Raw genomic sequence first — 17,893 nt, 5'->3', positions numbered from 1 at the left:
CTGTTGCACCAATGGTAGTTCCACTACTGATAAGGGCCCCCCAAAGCCTTAATCCAGCTCGAATGTGTACGATGGCTACATTTTAACGCATCCATTCAGCATGCTTTTGACCAAACTGCAATAAATTTATAGAGCATGTGTGCATGTGTCTGGATTTACATGACTACTCTAGTATTTAATGAATGTCATGTTACTGTCAGCCCCATAAAAACATATAGTCACAGTGCAGTCAGCTATAAGGTGTCCAAGTGTATGTAATACTGTGCAACCGATTTAATGCAGAAATGTTTTATTGAACACAACAAACAGCAATAAAAAAAGCAGAAAAAACACAATTATTACAACGGTAAGTGGGTAGTAAACTCCCTGACGTAATATGGCTAACACAGGTCTTCATATCCAGCAGTGTCAGCTCTTGTGCCTTGGTACAGTGACAACGTGGCTTCCAGGGTTATAAATACATAAATACCCCTCGTACCGAGCGTCCCAGTCCAGTCTTGTGGAAACACCGTTCTGTCCATCATTTATAAAGGTATAAAAACTGCCCCCCACGCTCTCCAGCTTGTCTGTGAGTGTAGGGAGCATTGCATTGATCAGGGCCTATCTTGCAGCAAAGGAATATTTTCATTTCTTGTAACTTAAAATGTACTAGTCATCTACACACAGTGGAGGCGGCCATTTTGTCGACTGGACTGCTATTCATGGGATTGCAGGCTATGAATTCAATAGGTACTAATGACATCACTGAGGAATGAGGCTTTTTGTGCCTCATGCCTCTGTAACGTCACAAGTCCCTAGTGAATCAATAGGCTAAACAGTGGTACGGCCCACAACATGGGTGCCTCCACTGTGCGTAGGTGACAGGTCAACGTTAAAGGCTTGCCTACTATGAACATCCCATAAATTGAGGCCATTATTTTATCACAGAGGATTAGAGGTGCAGAGGTAGGATACACTTTTTTCTTATATATGTTACATATGCTTCATTGCCAATTAATTAATGGCACCACTATTGTGCAAACTGCTTCCCAAAATTAATCTTCCATTACTATAAAAGGTACAAACAGAAAACATTCTACCTTCGAAAAAATATCCTGTTTGGGAGGTATAAAAGTACCTACATATCAGAGTTAAATATTGGAGAGATGATCCACTTTGGGGTAAAATGGAGATTGGCAGATTGAACTGCCCAATTAAAAGAAAGAAAAAAGTGACCGGCAGTGTGTGGAAGGGTCCGAGGAGCAAGTTCTTGGAGTAAGAGGAGAAGACTGCAGTGGACCACACCACAAGGGATAGGATAGGTAAGAAGAATACTGAGGAGTAGCGGGTCCAAGTCATTCTGCAATGGGGAGGATAATGAAATATGTGTCATTATTCCAATGTAGAGCGCTGTAACATTAAGTGAGCCACTTTTCAATGCACTTGTGGAAGATGGTCTCGTTCGAGTGCCACATTGTGTGCATGACGTCCGGGACAGAGTAGACCGTGACTGCTCCACGTCTATCTAACGTACGGAGACCAAAGGAGTCATCTTGATAGACCTAGGGGATATTAGAAGGACATTACGCAGATTGGTTATTTTAAATATATTTTGTTTTGTACGGCATCCTCTACCCTACATCTCATGTCTCCACCCTCCGTCTAACTCGAATGTACCAGTTTATGTTTTCTATGTCTATTGATGTGAGTGTTATCATCCTGTGTTCAACCATGTGCAAACGGAAATTGTACCGGTATACGTGCTAATTGCAATTGCACTTATGTCTTTATTTCACCAACGCGTTTTGCCATCCCTTTTATTACTATGTTTAACTAGTGTCCATGTGATTTATAAGCGGACTGTCCGGCGCTGTGGAGTTCGCTGATGAAATAGTGACATAGCTATTTTGGAGTCACATGGCCCACACTGAAAGTGTATAATGAAGTTTAGCTGTGTTACTAGTAAATACATCTGCAATGTTATGTTGTAAAAAAGCCTGTCAATTTTAAAACAGAGTGCACTGTGGGTAGACGAGGGACACTGGAAGGTGCTATGCAAAATTTACTATACAGATTCTGCCGATTTCCTGCTTATAATGATCTTTAAACAGAATGTGGACCTAGATGTGAGGAGAGTCTCACCAGACGTGTGTATACATCAATGGTATGCAGTAGCTTATGCCCATACTCCACTAAATCTGATACTTCTACTTATATGTTGGCAAATGGTGATTATTTGAGCCAGGCCAGACAGTAACAATAACTTGGTGGAGGGAGAAAAGTTTTATTCAAGTCCAAACCTTCTGCTGATTCATATCCAACACAGTCTCGTTTTCATCGTAGAATCCAAAGTGACTGGAAAGACAAGAGGTGGCCTTATTAGATCACACAGTATGCGCAGGAAGAACGGCACAATTCCCCCTAGACCACCAACCTCCGTACCTGGACTCCCAAGGCGTAATAACACCATCGTTAGGACCGCCAATGAGAACCAAATGGCGGAGACGCAGGAAATTTTTCTTCCAGTCTGTGGGGAGAACGAGTGTGAAAACGGACACTTGTGAGGGTGGAAGGATGTATGACACTACAGTATATGCGAGATGAGAGTTATCCAACAGTGCCAGCCAATCAGTGTAACCGCCGAGACAAAGGACTTTCCATCAGTTCTATAGTCCAGAAACAATTATACTTATACTTTGTTAAAACAAAGTTTTCAAAACTTCTTGGTAACCTGGAGAGTCTGAGACTGTGAATTAGTGCTGGAGTGCGACATTAATTCATGTTTCCTCTGCTCCCAGACTGGTTCCGGTGGCAGCGCCACAACCAGTTTTATCGCTATCTGCTCATTCAGCAGAATGCAGTCTATGGAGGAGATTCAATTCAGCGTGGTACAGTCCACGAAACAGTCCGCGTAAACACATTGGGGCTGAGACACACTGCGCCGATGTCCGGGAAGGAATCCTCGTTCATAGAGGTGTGCAGAAAAATGAGCGGCGATTCATTACCAGCAATGTGCGCAGCCTGACATTGTGGTGATTTCCGGTGGCACCGCGCAATGAATTCAATCTGCCACTATGACTTCACTGGCAATGAATGACAACACTGATGCTCAGTGATGTCACTGGCTCTTAGGCAGTGGATAGCCTGAATTCTCATTAATACTGTTTCGGCTGATAACACTGCAACATTGTGTGTGATGGATAGACTAAAATATTGAATGAAATGTACTCTGGTTGCCAGGATCCCATCCATATACATTTACAGTAAGCTAAGCATGACCCGGAGAACAGAAAGATGAACAGGACTTCCCATATGTACCACTACATCTGTAATGATTAGTGAAGGTTTATTTACCTGTAATGTTCGGTTCCGGCCTTTCAGAGTTTAATGGTGCTAGGAAATCACTGCTATTAACATACATGTCGTGGTGATGCGGATCTGCGCACACACAGAGAACTGGGGTTAATACATGTTACACACACAGGGCCTGATTCATTAAGGAGAGTTAAGCAAAAAAATTGAGCAAGTTTTCTTACTCAAGTTTTCTGGACAAAACCATGTTACAATGCAAGGGGTGCAAATTGGTTTATTGTTTTGCACATAAAGAAAATACTGTCTGTTTGTTCATGTAACACACAAACACTTGATAGCTTATTTGTACACTGAAATTTAAAGTTGATCTAAGACATGCCCTACCCCAATTATAAATCTGTCCCTACATTTTAAATTTACCTCCCCCTCCAATGCAACATGATTTTGGCTTACGTGTTTAACTTTCCTTAATGAATCAGGCCCACAACACGTTCAACCCCATCCATTCTCCTGCTGCCTCTTGATGCCAGCAAGTGGAAATCTGGGGCACTCATATAATGTAGATTGCAATACCTTGAGACAATGAACACGAGGCACCTCCACACTGTATCTAGCGTAGGCCACATACTCCACCTCTTGTCGCTGCCTTCTCACACACTACTACATCTCTCCGCTCCTCACACATACTGCCACATCTCGCCCCCCCCCCACACACACTGCCACATCTCGCCGCCCCCCCCACACACACTGCCACATCCCACCGCTCCTCACACACTACTACATCCCACCGCTCCTCACACACTGCTGCATCTCACCACTCCTCACACACTGCCACATCTCACCGCCCCCCACACACACACTGCTACATCTCACCGCTCCTCACACACTGCTACATCTCACCGCTCCTCACACACTGCTACATCTCACCGCTCCTCACACACCGCTACATCTCACCGCTCCTCACACACCGCTGCATCTCACAGCTCCTCACACACCGCTACATCTCGCCGCTCCTCACACACTGCTACATCTCGCCGCCCCCCACACACTGCTACATCTCACCGCTCCTCACACACTGCTACATCTCACCGCTCTTCACACACTGCTACATCTCACCGCTCCTCACACACTGCTAAATCTCACCGCTCCTCACACACCGCTGCATCTCAACGCTCCTCACACACTGCTACATCTCACCGCTCCTCACACACTGCTACATCTCACCGCTCCTCACACACTGCTACATCTCACCGCTCCTCACACACTGCTACATCTCACCGCTCCTCACACACTGCCACATCTCACCGCTCCTCACACACTACTACATCTCACCGCTCCTCACACACTGCTACATCTCACCGCTCCTCACACACTGCTACATCTCACCACTCCTCACACACTGCTACATCTCGCCGCTCCCCGCACACTGCTACATCTCACCGTTCCAGAAGTTGCAGATGGAGACGCTCTGGCCAAACTGCGTGTAGCAGAACCGATACAGATTGGCTTTCACATATGTGGGGAACAGATAGCGCAGGTAATCTGTGTCTGGGATATGAAATATAGGCAGTGATTATGTACATAGAAGAGTGTACAGGATTTCATTGATATATAATCCAATCATTGCTATTTGTACAGAGTGATGTACAACAATCATGATTTTGCTGGTATAAATCAGTGTGGAATAGACAATTCCTAGGTAAAATCTGTACAGAAATAAAGACACAACGGGATTCCAAATGAAAAAAAATACCCTTGCCATGGAAGAGCTTGCAATCAATTTACCTGACACCTACACAACTTATTGCCACCTATTTAGCAAGATGAGCAGATATTCATGTGCATGCCGCCTATATAAACCCACAAATTGGCTTTTCCAATGCTTATATTGTGTACAATTGTAAAGCTTAAAGAACCGTTAAAGCTGCATTACCAGAAGTGGTGAACATATTAAATTGGCAGCAGAAAAGGGTTGTGAGCAGGAGGACCAATGGAAAGTCTCAATGTTTGTGATACTAGCTTCTTATTGGTCCTCCCACTCACAACCCGCTGCAATACATCACTCAGCCCCGGTTTTCAGACGAACCACGACGAACCATGGAGCCTGGGAAAAAGCAGCGGGTTCCAGGGCTATAATGCTCTGCTCCCTCCCTGCCATTTAAGAAACTTTAAGCATGCAAAGTAGGGACTAGCTATTACACTATAAATATATAAATTCTGTACCCTGTATATGTCCCACCTCTTCAGGCAAACTTATAATATTCCTCAACCACCCTCTTAACCTCACTAGGTTACCCTATTACCACCCTTTACACAAGACAACAACCCTCTGAGCTACTGACCAACATTGCTGTGTGACTGGATCACATAGCATATGAATCACTTTTTATCCTTTGCAATCTGGCTGGACCAATGTGCAGTATGTAGATTTAACCTCATGTATCAGACTCCCTTTGACCTATAGATTGTAAGCTTGGGAACAGGGCCCTCTTACTTATTTGTCTGTATTACCCAGTATTGTTTATTACTGTTTGTCCCCAATTGTAAAGCGTTAGGGAACTTGCTGACGGTATATAAATAAATGTTAATAATGATGATATGTCTTGGTATGAATCATGGGTCAATATTGTATAATGTGTACTTGATCATTATAATGTGTTATGAAGGAATAATAATTCATTATTAAACACATGTAGGGTGAGGAACTTATCACATATGTAAAATATGTCTACAGAGTTGAACTGATGCGAGTTCTCTGTACAGCGCTGCAGAATTAGTGGCGCTATAAAAATAGCTGATGATGATGATTGGAAAGTTCATTAGCTGGTGATGATTTGCTCCTTCACATCTTTTTTTGAGAAATCTGTCTAGAAGTCTCCAAACTGAGACATATAGAATCTAGAGTTTCAGAAACATGTCCCGTTCTATATGGTAAGACCTGCTTTCTGATTGGAAGTACAACCGAAACTACTTCTCTTTCCCCCAAACCGATGTACAGAATTTTCAGCTATCAGTTACTTCTCCCTTTTTATTTTGTAAGTTTATAGACATTCCCATTTAAAAAACCTTTCTATGTAGAAGCTCGGTACCTTTTGTATTAAAGCTAAAAATGTTAGTGTCTTTCATACTATAAATAAAGAGAATAGCCGTCGCCTGACCGTGTTAACCCTTTTATTTCCGGAGTGTGGCGTTTTAACCCTCTCTGTGCTGCACAACGGTGTGCATGTATGTTATATTTTGTGGGGTGCTCCTAAAAAGATACCCAGTTAAATTCTTTAGGTGGTGGCAGCATAGTTAGAGTTTTTTGCACTTGGGGTGCAACTTCAATGTGAGCGAGAGATTAAATTAAATTTCATGTCTGCGCTTATTTTGTTTAGCTTGTATGTCCCTGTTTTATGCATGTACTGTGTTCCCTACTGTACGGCGTTGTGGATACTGTGGTGCCTTACAAATCTACGAGAATAATAATAATTAAAAGATTGAAATTAATTCATTATTTGCACCTAAATCCAAGTCATATGTGTGTCCGCGTGACATACTCTTTAACGGAACCTTTAGATAACTTCTAAGCCTTTAGATAACTTGTATTTTTGATTTATTTTTTTTACTAGAAAACGATAGATCCCCCTATTGGTAACCCCTTTTTTTTTATTTGAAACTTACTTTTCAGGCTTCAACCCTTCGGCTATACCGGATTTCCAATTGCATTATTTGTTACCATGACTTCTATATGCAAGAAGAAATTATTATAAAACAAAGGAAAATTATAATAAATGGAGATGCCAGGCTCCAAGTAACAACTGCAGAAGCTTCTCTACCTCCCACTTCCACAATAATATTTTCCAAGGGCCAGTAATCAAACACTAAAATGCCTTTAAATGTTTGGCATTTGGAAGCGCAGAGCGAGGGAGCTGGAAAGCAGAGCGGCTGGAATGTAGGCACCTCTTGAATAATAAATTCTATAACCATTACTGGATCTCACAACTAGACCTTTTTCAACTGTGTCATTTCTGTCCCTGTATAATGGACTAGGGTTCCAGAAGACCCCTGTCAGAATAAACAAATCCATACAATTTCTATCAAGTTTATTTGCATAAATGACACACAATCAATAAATAAATGGTCTTTTCCTACACAGCCCCTGGCGTTCCCCTCCTCGTGAAATTGTTTAGCAGTGCTCCTCACAGTGAGTGCAGTAGGAGACATTCACTGCTCAGTGGTTGAACTGAAAATTCCGATCTTGTTACTTTGTGTCTCAACGGCTCCTCACAGTGACTTGATGATCATGTCTGTGTGTATAACACAATCTCTCAATAGACGTAATTAGTTCTCTTTTAAATAACGGGTTTCCTAGGCATAAATGTCAGATTGACATGTGTATAACTGTCTCATCAAACAGTTATATACATCAGTCAGTTATACACATCTGTGGGCAGCACGGTGGCTCAGTGGTTAGCACTTCTGCCTTACATTACTGGGGTCATGAGCTTGATTCCCAACCATGGCCTTATCTGCGTGGCGTTTGTATGTTCTCCCCATGTTTGCGTGGGTTTCCTCCGGGTGCTCTGGTTTCCTCCCACATTCCAAAAACATACTAGTAGGTTAATTGGCTGCTATCAAATTGACGTGTGTGTGTGTGTGTGTTAGGGGACTGAGGTGAAGGAGTTCTATGTACAGCGCTGCGGAATTAGTGGCGCTATATAAATAGCTGCTGATGATGTTGATAGATCCGTCACTAGAACCAGTCCCTACCGGCTCCTGCATACTAAAAGACAACCATACCAAACACACAAACATACCGCTGATATAAAACAGAAATCAAAAGCGATATAAAATAGGTATACAAAGAGGGGTGTACATATGCAGGAGCTTTCTTTGTAACAAAATGCAGAAAAGTGACCATTTCTAATATGCTGCGACGCATACACCGTAACCGATACAATTCCAAAAATAATGACATCTCAAAAAGGAACGAACGCTTCCTCTTAATTCTTCAGTTCCTATTTTATAAAGACAGATCAGCGGCTCTAGGCAAACATCTCCTGCTGACATTTCACTCCAAAGAGTGTGAAAAAAACAAGTTTTGGTGGATCAAAAGGCTGTGTGCCCCCACAAAATATCAGGTAACACCCCTGTAAATGTACATTAAAATAAATAATCCCCTCCACAAATGAAATCTCATTTCTGCGTGTGGATGGAAAGGTAAGCACATTCATTCCTAATCTCCACTCAACAAAGATCGCCCCCAATCTTCCGACTGCCCCCACAGGACACTGCATCCTACAGACGTCACCTCCATTCACATCTCTGCAAGACCCAAATGTGCAAATGCGCTTACTTGACATCACACAACAGCGTCCGCACTGCGCCTTTTGGCTGATGAATCACTGTACCTATTCTAAGCACTATGACCGCTCCTAGTCACATTAATGGAATATACAGAACAAGCAAGGCCTCTGTGTAACATGACTCCTGCCTAGATGTTTACCATTTATGGGAAAATAAAGTGAAAATGATCTTAAATGATATAAGGGTGTATCTACCTTTAAAGGGCAAGACATTACTGAAACTTAACAAGCAATAGAGCTATTGATGGGAGATGTCATTCAGCAATCCCTGGTTAAAGTGTACGTGGTATTTGCTCATACTTTGTCCATCCATGTTTATGGTCCTAAATCCAGTCCACGGGCCTCTCTAAATGCCGTGGCACATGGCCGAAAACACAATCTTTATATTCTGTATGTGAGCAGGTCTGAGAACCACAGAACTACATCCTCATATCTACAGCTGGCTGCTCTATCAGCAGTAACAGGAGATTTATAGAGAATCTCTGTTTGTGTTAGTAAGCTGTAAAAACAAAGCACACGGCTTTATATACAGTTAATGCCCAAAATACAACAATAAGAAGGGGCGAGGTAGTAAGTGAGAAGTCAGCATGTTATAAGCTGAGCTACAGATGGGAAAATGTGTTATTCCCACTGGGCAGTTAGTTCCTGCTCCTGTCTTAGCTCATAACACCTGAATATATTGCTCTGTGTCACACGTATATGCTGGTGAGGAATGAGGAAATGCTTCTACTTTACACCGCTGCAACAATAAAAGGGTTTTAAGAAATAAAAATATATACATTGTATATATATATATATATATATATACACACATAAGAATTTCTGCAGCACTTTATAACTTCGAAATATACGAGATATAATAATGATTCCAGTGTTTCTGTGACCCTCACTGTCCCGAGGCCCTGCTGCCTGAACATGATTTATTTTTGTACAATCAGATGTAGTTTATCACAAACAAAACAAAAATCACAAACGGAGCAGCTGTAATTTCATCCAACTACTCAGTGATTCTCACGCATGACTAGTATTACAAGCGGGAGGCAAGGAGAGAGCTGGAAATGTACTGCTGTAGTCCACAAAACTAGAATTAAAAAAAGAAAAAAAAAAAGAAAAGAAAAAGCACCCCCCCACCGCCAAAAAGAGAAAAACAGTGTTCACTTTATGAAAATAACCCGATTATAAAATAACAAAAACATTAAGATATTAAAAATATCATATCACTGAATGTGCTGAATGTGCAGCCAGACTCCATTCCGCCCCCTCCACCTGCGGCCTGTACGGCCCGACCCCCTCCACCTGCGGCCTGTACAGCCCGACCCCCTCCACCTGCGGCCTGTACGGCCCGACCCCCTCCACCTGCGGCCTGTACGGCCCGACCCCCTCCACCTGCGGCCTGTACGGCCCGACCCCCTGCGGCCTGTACGGCCCGGCCCCCTGCACCTGCGGCCTGTACGGCCCGGCCCCCTCCACCTGCGGCCTGTACGGCCCGGCCCCCTCCACCTGCGGCCTGTACGGCCCGGCCCCCTCCACCTGCGGCCTGTACGGCCCGACCCCCTCCACCTGCGGCCTGTACGGCCCGACCCCCTCCACCTGCGGCCTGTACGGCCCGACCCCCTCCACCTGCGGCCTGTACGGCCCGACACCTACACCCTGTACGAACTGCCCCCAAATCCAGGCCTGGGTGATGGAAGCCATGTTCAGCAATACACACCAGGCACAGAGCAATGTGTGTGAACTATAAGGATAAAGTTACAACAGCGTCTTGATATAGCCACACAGTAATATTACATAAGACAGGTCTGCTGACCCATTAATACGGAGAAGTATATGTAACCTGATACCTCCTTCTCCTCTGCAGATTATAGGGTACATAGAGTGAACTGCAGTAAGATAATGATGGAGCTCCATGTAGATAAGAGGATCCCGCCATGTATCCTGGGAGTTGCAGCATGTTCCGGACTACAATTCCCATAATGCCACTCTACTGATTACCTCTAGTCCTGTAAATTGCAGCTAATTACATTATAATTTGGAAACCTAATATTTTTTTGGGGAACTTGCTTTAAAATTAAGTGTTCTAAATATTAGGCACTAAACATTAATTTGTAGTACTTAACACTGACATTGAGGCAATTTATATTTAAGTATTTTATATTATATGTGGGTGCGAATAAACTAAATGTCAGAACGTTGTATTACTCTCCTACTCTCATGGTGGCGGAGTATAATACCAAGGTTCTCCACGATTTGAATCTGGAAGGCTGGAAGATGTGGCAAGGGGCAGGCTATCATAGAACATTACAGCCAATGGAGTTACTCCATAACATGACAGCAATAACGTGCTGTATCCCACATCAACCAATCACATATCAGTTTAGTGTAGTCAGACTAATAAAAGATAAAATCTGGTTGCCATGGGATACATCACTGCTCTTTGCATCATGTTATTAAATAAGTCCCACTGTGTTACCTGCTTATAAATGGAAGACTGGAGCATACAAGGGTTTTGTAGGCATTAAACTGTCTGTCAAGAATTTTCTTTATAATATATGAAGTGATGTGAGAACTTGTATAAACAGTGGTGAAGTATAATCCTGATCTGTGTCACTGAATGAAACCACTGAGGTGACCATTTATCCAGCCTTCATCCATGCCAGAGAGTGACAAACACAATGCACTTCGTAGTTGTTAATACAACGTGTTTGAACAATACCTAGAGCCTTTCCCATTCCGTCCTCTCTTCTTCCATTAAATGTATAGATAGAATTACCCTCAGGAAAATCACAAACAGTACAAATTCTAATCCCCATTTCCTAAAAGGTATCCACTTCCCTCATGGCTCAGCAGGGCTTCAATTAGAATCCCTGCTGGAGAAGCCAAATTTCTCCATTCATAGCTCCCTATTCGAGTCAGCTGTCAGCCCCTATTACAGACTAAAAAACTCTGCGTATAAGAGCAAACACATGGTTCTGTGGCCAATAGCTATAACATCACCACAGGACTCCATGGGGGGAGTCCTGCAGTGGAGACATTTCGATTCCCCCACCCCTCTGCTTTAACTGAGCCAAACACGGAGTAGGCTGTGAAAACAGTAAGTGCCACCAGCAGGGCTTCTGACTAAAGCTCCGCGCATCCCTGGGAGAATGGGGAAAGGGGACAATTTAGGAAAGGGGGAATTCAGATTTAAAGAAAAAATAAAAAGTTTTCATTGTATGTTTCCCGGACCTGTGACAGAGCCGATAAAAGCATCAGAGGAATTTTACTCCAAGCTCAACAGCGGAATTCACACTTCTGTTGTGTATATTTGTAGATACACGAGTCTCACCTCCATATTGTCCCATCTGCGGGGAGGACAAGGAAATAAAGGTGTCCACATTGTGGTCTGGAATAGTCTCTAATAGACCTCGACAGATTAATCCTCCTGAGCAGAAAGAGAGAGAGATATAGACATGTAAGAAAGATGGAGGAAGAGCAATGGGATCTATTATTATTTATTATCTTTAATTTATAAGACGCCACAAAGGGTCCGCAGCATCGTACATAACATATCAAAAACAGTGAGCCATGACACAACATGATACAGAAAGAACAAAAATGAACAAAAATATACACACACACACACACACACAGGTAACATGGTAATGCAAGTCAAATTATTATTGGGACAATGAGTGAAAGTGATGGTAGAAATCAGCAAGAAGTAGGCCGAAGAAAATAGGGCTAGGGAAGCTGGCCAAGAGATACAGAGGGTGATGGAATAGTAAAAGGAGCACACAAGGTAAGAGGGCCCTGCTCCTGAGAGCTTACATCCTAAAGGATGTAATCTATGACATACAATATAGATTCCATAAGGAACGGTGACATTGGTCAGATAACCATTGCTGTCAGACACTTTTATACCATTCTGTAGTGTAAGGAAAATTAATATTAAAACAAGTTACGATAAAGTATCCCTAGCCCAACACCCCAAACACATATCCGGCTACAGCCAAGGCAAATCATCATCATCATTTATTTATTTATTTATTTATTTATAAGCCACAAAAATAGACAAACCATCTAACATTATCCAACTAACATCAGCCAATATTATGTGAAATATTGAGGAATACTGGTGCAAAGTAACTAAGTGTTGTTGAACATAGTAACCAATTAGAGGTTTGCTTACATTTTGAAAACGACAGTAGAAAAATGACAGAATCACTACTAAGGGGCATATTTACCAAACTGCGGGTATGAAAAAGTGGAGATGTTGCCTATAGCAACCAATCAAATTCTAGTTATCATTTATTTAGTATTCTACAAAATGACAGCTAGAATCTGATTGGTTGCTATGGGCAACATCTCCACTTTTTGATACCCACAGTTTAGTAAATATACCCCTAAGAGTCTATGGGCAACACCTCATTTTGTCTTTTCGACACTTTGCAAAACATAGGAAAATATCATTGTGAATTCATGGAAACAGGAACTATAGGATATGTAGAAGTGATTAGTGAGGAAGCCGTGATGGTTACTGTGTCATTGTACACGCCTACCTGTGCTACAGGCGTGTCATATCAAGTGATTAAGCTCAGGAATGAAACTATCCTGAATGTCTGGATATCACAGACATTAACACAAGGGCGGAAAAGAGATATAGCACGTGACAGAACAGAGGTAGAAATAATACATGTAGAGAGATAGCTATGAGATAGAGAGATAGCTATGAGATAGATAAATAGATATGAGATAGATAGATAGATAGATAGATAGATAGATAGATAGACAAGCTCTCACCTTGTGAGTAACAGAGTAAGTGCACTCCCTCGCTGCCAGCATTCTGCATTATTGGATAGATGGCCTCCCGGAATCCCATCACCTGCTTCCAGAGAGGCTGTAAACTCGCCTTGTGGACAAACAGGTCCAAGACTGAGATATTGGTGCCAGGGTGAGACTATGGGCATATAAAGAAGTGAACGATATTAAAACCACACAGACAAAATATTTACTCAGATGCACATTATTCCTCCTGTCTCCTAACACACAGATTCTCTCCTCACAAGTCCACCGTCAGTCCATGTCTAGCCCCAGAAACGTACACAGGCAATACCAGCCTCTCTCCTCACCGATACAAAAACACAACCAGCCTCCCCCTCACACAAACCTACTGGCGGTACCAGATCCTCCCTCACACAGACCTACTGGCGGTACCAGCCCCCCCTCACACAAACCTACTGGCATTACCAGATCCCCCCTCACACAGACCTACTGGCGGTACCAGCCCCCCCTCACACAAACCTACTGGCTTTACCAGATCCCCCCTCACACAGACCTACTGGCGGTACCAGCCCCCCCTCACACAAACCTACTGGCGGTACCAGATCCTCCCTCACACAGACCTACTGGCGGTACCAGCCCCCCCTCACACAAACCTACTGGCATTACCAGATCCCCCTCACACAGACCTACTGGCGGTACCAGCCCCCCCTCACACAAACCTACTGGCTTTACCAGATCCCCCCTCACACAGACCTACTGGCGGTACAAGCCCCCCCTCACAAAAACCTACTGGCGGTACCAGCCCCCCCTCACACAAACCTACTGGCATTACCAGATCCCCCCTCACACAGACCTACTGGCGGTACCAGCCCCCCCCCCCTCACACAAACCTACTGGCTTTACCAGATCCCCCCTCACACAGACCTACTGGCGGTACAAGCCCCCCCTCACACATATCTACTGGCGGTACCAGCCCCCCCTCACACAAACCTACTGGCGGTACCAGCCCCCCCTCACACAAATCTACTGGCGGTACCAGCCCCCCCTCACACAAATCTACTGGCGGTATCAGACACACATACACACGCAATACCAGCCTCCCCTTCTCACACACACTAGCAGTACCAGTCTTGCTCCTTCACATGTACACAGGAAGTGCCAGCATCCCTATCACAGGCACTCTCAAACACACAGAAACATAGGCTTCCATCTAATAAACACAGGTCTCTTTCATATACACCATCCGCTGCACATATATACAAGGCCCCCAAAACACAACCAGCCTCAGCTCACCGTATTGATGTACTCCACCATATGTTGAAAGTTGGCAGAACTGTCAAAAAGACCATGGACCAAAATGACCGGTTTGTAAGCCAGCGTGGGGTCTAGTAGCCCCACCAAAAGGGGAACAAGAAAAAAAAGTGAAGGCAGCGCAAAGGGAAATGTAGTCGCCATGTTTAAAGTCACCTATAAACAAAAAGAGAGATGGTGTAACGGTGTGATCCAACTCTTAAAAGGTGCATGTGAGAGGAGGGTGTTGATTTACATGTTCAGCAAAGACATATTAGTCACTAACACTAATTGTTGGTGACACAGACACACAAACATCTCCTTCTGACATGCGACATCCCTCCGTGCTCCTCCTGCTCTAATGTAGTTTATCATTCTATACTCTCCCCCCTTTGCTCCGGGCACTCCTTCCCCCCGGGACCCCTTTGCTCAGGCCACTCTCCCCCCCTCCCCGGGACCCCTTTGCTTAGGCCACTCTCCTCTCCCCTCAGCAGGACCCCTTTGCTCAGGCCACACTCCCGCCCAGACCCCTTTGCTCAGGCCACTCTCCCCCAGGACCACTTTCTCATTTTCTCTTCCATTCTCCCCCCCCAATGTCCAGTTATTTCCTATAGCCCCAGACTCATTAAGATCTAATTTTATCCACAGTAGACATACAGAAAGACTACATGGTCTCTCGCTGTCTGGTCAATTCCTCAATCAATTATTTGCAATAAGAGATCATGATGTCACCCACTTGCCCTGTCCAGTATTAACCCATTATTTGACACAATGAGAGATCGTATTGTGCGCTCCTGTAATGTTACCCCCATCGACACTTTATTTGCCAAGAGACCATGTTTTCCCATCATATCACTTCATTAACCCTTCATTAGCGTTAGCAAGTGACCATATTGTGCCCTGACTGTGACATTACTCCATTAAAACAGTATTTGCCATAATGAGGCCGTATTTTCTCCTGCTTGTCCTGTCACTCCATTAAGCCAACACGAACCCTAGCTGGACTGTCCGCTTTCTGATCTGACACTATGTGAACCCAACAGCAGCCATAATTAGACACATTACCCCCAGCTTGTTCGGTCATCCAATAAACACATTATTTTCCACAACATTAACTTATCCTTTGCCAGATAGCCATTCCCAGAATTTATCCATATTTATGCTCCATCTGTAATGACCACTCCATTAACCCTTCCTTTGCCAGGGTGAAATCATATAACCGCATGTACTGTGGTATCATTAACACCTTCACTACCAAACTGAGTGAGGTTATCTCCAGATCTGACCACATATTAACCCCTTCCTGTCATAATCAGACCAGAATATCCTCTGCTTGCAAGCATGAACTTTTAACTCTTAAACTATCGTGACACCTTGGACTGATGTATATCTGAGACTCTAAACTTCAGCGTTACCCCTTCAACTATCCTGTTTCTTTGTTAACCCATCCCTTGCTAGAAGAAGAGGCAATATTACAAACCACCGATGTCATCACTATATTAACCAGATCTACACCAGATTACACTGCTACACTGTCGTATGACCACATGATCAATATTTCTGATGCCAAAGAGAGACAAGATTTGTGGCTTGTCCTGTGACTCCAACATTCTGAATGAGGGATTATATAATCATTTCCCTGAAAGCCCATTCACATTAACCCCACATTTGCTGGCGAGTGCATGAAACTGGTTGGATGTAGGATGTTAAATTTAGTGGAGGAAACACAGTTTTGGAAAAGATAGATACAAGACCAGACAGGAAATATACAGAACAATTATTAACCAAGACAGATGAGGGAAGGGGTAACAAAAAGACATATGAAGAAAAAAAATAAAAGCCAGAAATAAGAAGCGATTCCAGTAAAGTATTGATGGCTGAAAAGAGCGTCTCTCTTACTCTCTACTGTCTCGTTCTCCTCCTGGGACGCAGGAAATCTCTTGGATCTATTTTACTCTCTCCAGATGTCTCATTTTCTTCTGTCCAAGTCTACGATAACTAGGACTTCATGGCTGTCTCTTGCAACATATACCCTTATGTTATCTCGTATCACCACTATGTGTCTTTGTTATCTGACCTTCAGGGGTCTGTGTGTGAGCTGCCTGTCCTACAGAGCAGTCTATTAGATTTCTGTTTCTTTTTGAGTGATCTCTTGGCCCCTTGACTTCTGTCTCTCACTTTCTGTGTGGTCTCTCACTTCTGTGTGCTGTCTCTCACTTCTGTGTGCTCTCTCTAGGTGTCTCTATCAATCCCTGAGATCTGATTCTCTGTACAGCCTGTAAGCCATTTTTTTTTGGTTGTGTCTAGTCCCAAGCAGTCTCTCAGGCTGTGTACCTCTTTGTGCTGTCTCTCAGCCAGTCTGTCTCATTCTGTGCAGTCACAGCCTGTATATTTATGCCCCCCCTTTACTTTCCATCTGTGTGCTATTTATGTCACCAGCTGCATGTGTCCTTCTAAATGCAGCCTCTCTGTGGGGTCAGAACGCTCTTCTCATGCTCTCTGCGGCTGTCTCTTCTCCTGAGCTGTCTCTTCTCCTGAACTGTCTCTTTCTCTCCCTTGTTTACACTGCCTGCAGTCAGCAGATGCTGGAGCACTGGCCACGCCTCTTCGCCCCCACGTCACTTCCGGTCCCTTGCCATCCAGCTGCCTGGAGGGCTTCCTTAGCAACCGTCCTTAGCAACAGGTTCCTCTGGTAATTGGGTTATCTGGACAGGCAGGCAGTTACTGGGGGGGTGAGCATGGCAGAGAGAGACAGCCCGGCATGAGTGAGAGACATGTCACCCAGGCCAGCTGCCAAGTCATGCACTGGAAACCAGACACATAGGGCATGATTGCAGCTATATCACTGACATCTTCAGTGTTGCATAGTAAAAGCTGCTGGCTTGTGAGCTAACTAATGCAGCCAGGCAGCATGGGCATGCCCTGTGTCTGGGTATACAGATGTTACAGACTTATTTTGCAATTATTCATGATCCATGAATGCACTTGGTTGCTATGCAAACATACAGCAAGCTCTGAACTGATTGCAATGCAACCATGGACTATGCCTTTTACGTTTATCTGGTAAACATAGATATAGATATATATTACATAATATAATATTGCCCCCACATAGTAAATGAGACATGATTTTATAGCACACATACTAAGAGCAGATATTGCAAATTGTTATCATCATATAGAGCATGGAAAGGGGAGCAGTG

The 17,893-nt window shown here is 43.7% G+C and overlaps 1 protein-coding gene across 1 annotated transcript; it reads right to left on the bottom strand.

Moving 5' to 3' along the window:
• Positions 1–272: 272 nt before the first annotated feature.
• PPT2 (palmitoyl-protein thioesterase 2) lies at positions 273–17,314 on the bottom strand. The gene is made up of 9 exons (XM_075186533.1): positions 16,590–17,314; positions 14,694–14,867; positions 13,419–13,575; positions 11,965–12,060; positions 4,732–4,839; positions 3,334–3,417; positions 2,422–2,506; positions 2,280–2,334; positions 273–1,541 (listed from the first exon to the last, which is right to left on the bottom strand). The coding sequence occupies exons 2-9, from the start codon at positions 14,853–14,855 to the stop codon at positions 1,398–1,400; spliced, it is 891 nt and encodes a 296-aa protein (XP_075042634.1). The 5' UTR covers positions 14,856–14,867; positions 16,590–17,314; the 3' UTR covers positions 273–1,397.
• Between the last annotated feature and the right edge of the window lie 579 nt (positions 17,315–17,893).

Source organism: Mixophyes fleayi, chromosome 9, assembly GCF_038048845.1.
Source record: "Mixophyes fleayi isolate aMixFle1 chromosome 9, aMixFle1.hap1, whole genome shotgun sequence".
NCBI classification, from domain to species: Eukaryota; Metazoa; Chordata; class Amphibia; order Anura; family Limnodynastidae; genus Mixophyes; species Mixophyes fleayi.
Note: the sequence above shows the minus strand (reverse complement) of the source record. Positions and strands in the feature narration are given on the sequence as shown.

Excerpts from the sequence above, each read along its gene's own strand:
- PPT2 (XM_075186533.1), bottom strand. The coding sequence starts at position 14,855 with ATGGCGACTACATTTCCCTTTGCGCTGCCTTCACTTTTTTTTCTTGTT. Across the intron at positions 12,061-13,418 it reads CTTACTCTGTTACTCACAAG|GAGGATTAATCTGTCGAGGT; the intron begins GTGAGAGCTTGT and ends CTTTCTGCTCAG. Across the intron at positions 2,335-2,421 it reads ATTACGCCTTGGGAGTCCAG|TCACTTTGGATTCTACGATG; the intron begins GTACGGAGGTTG and ends TTGTCTTTCCAG.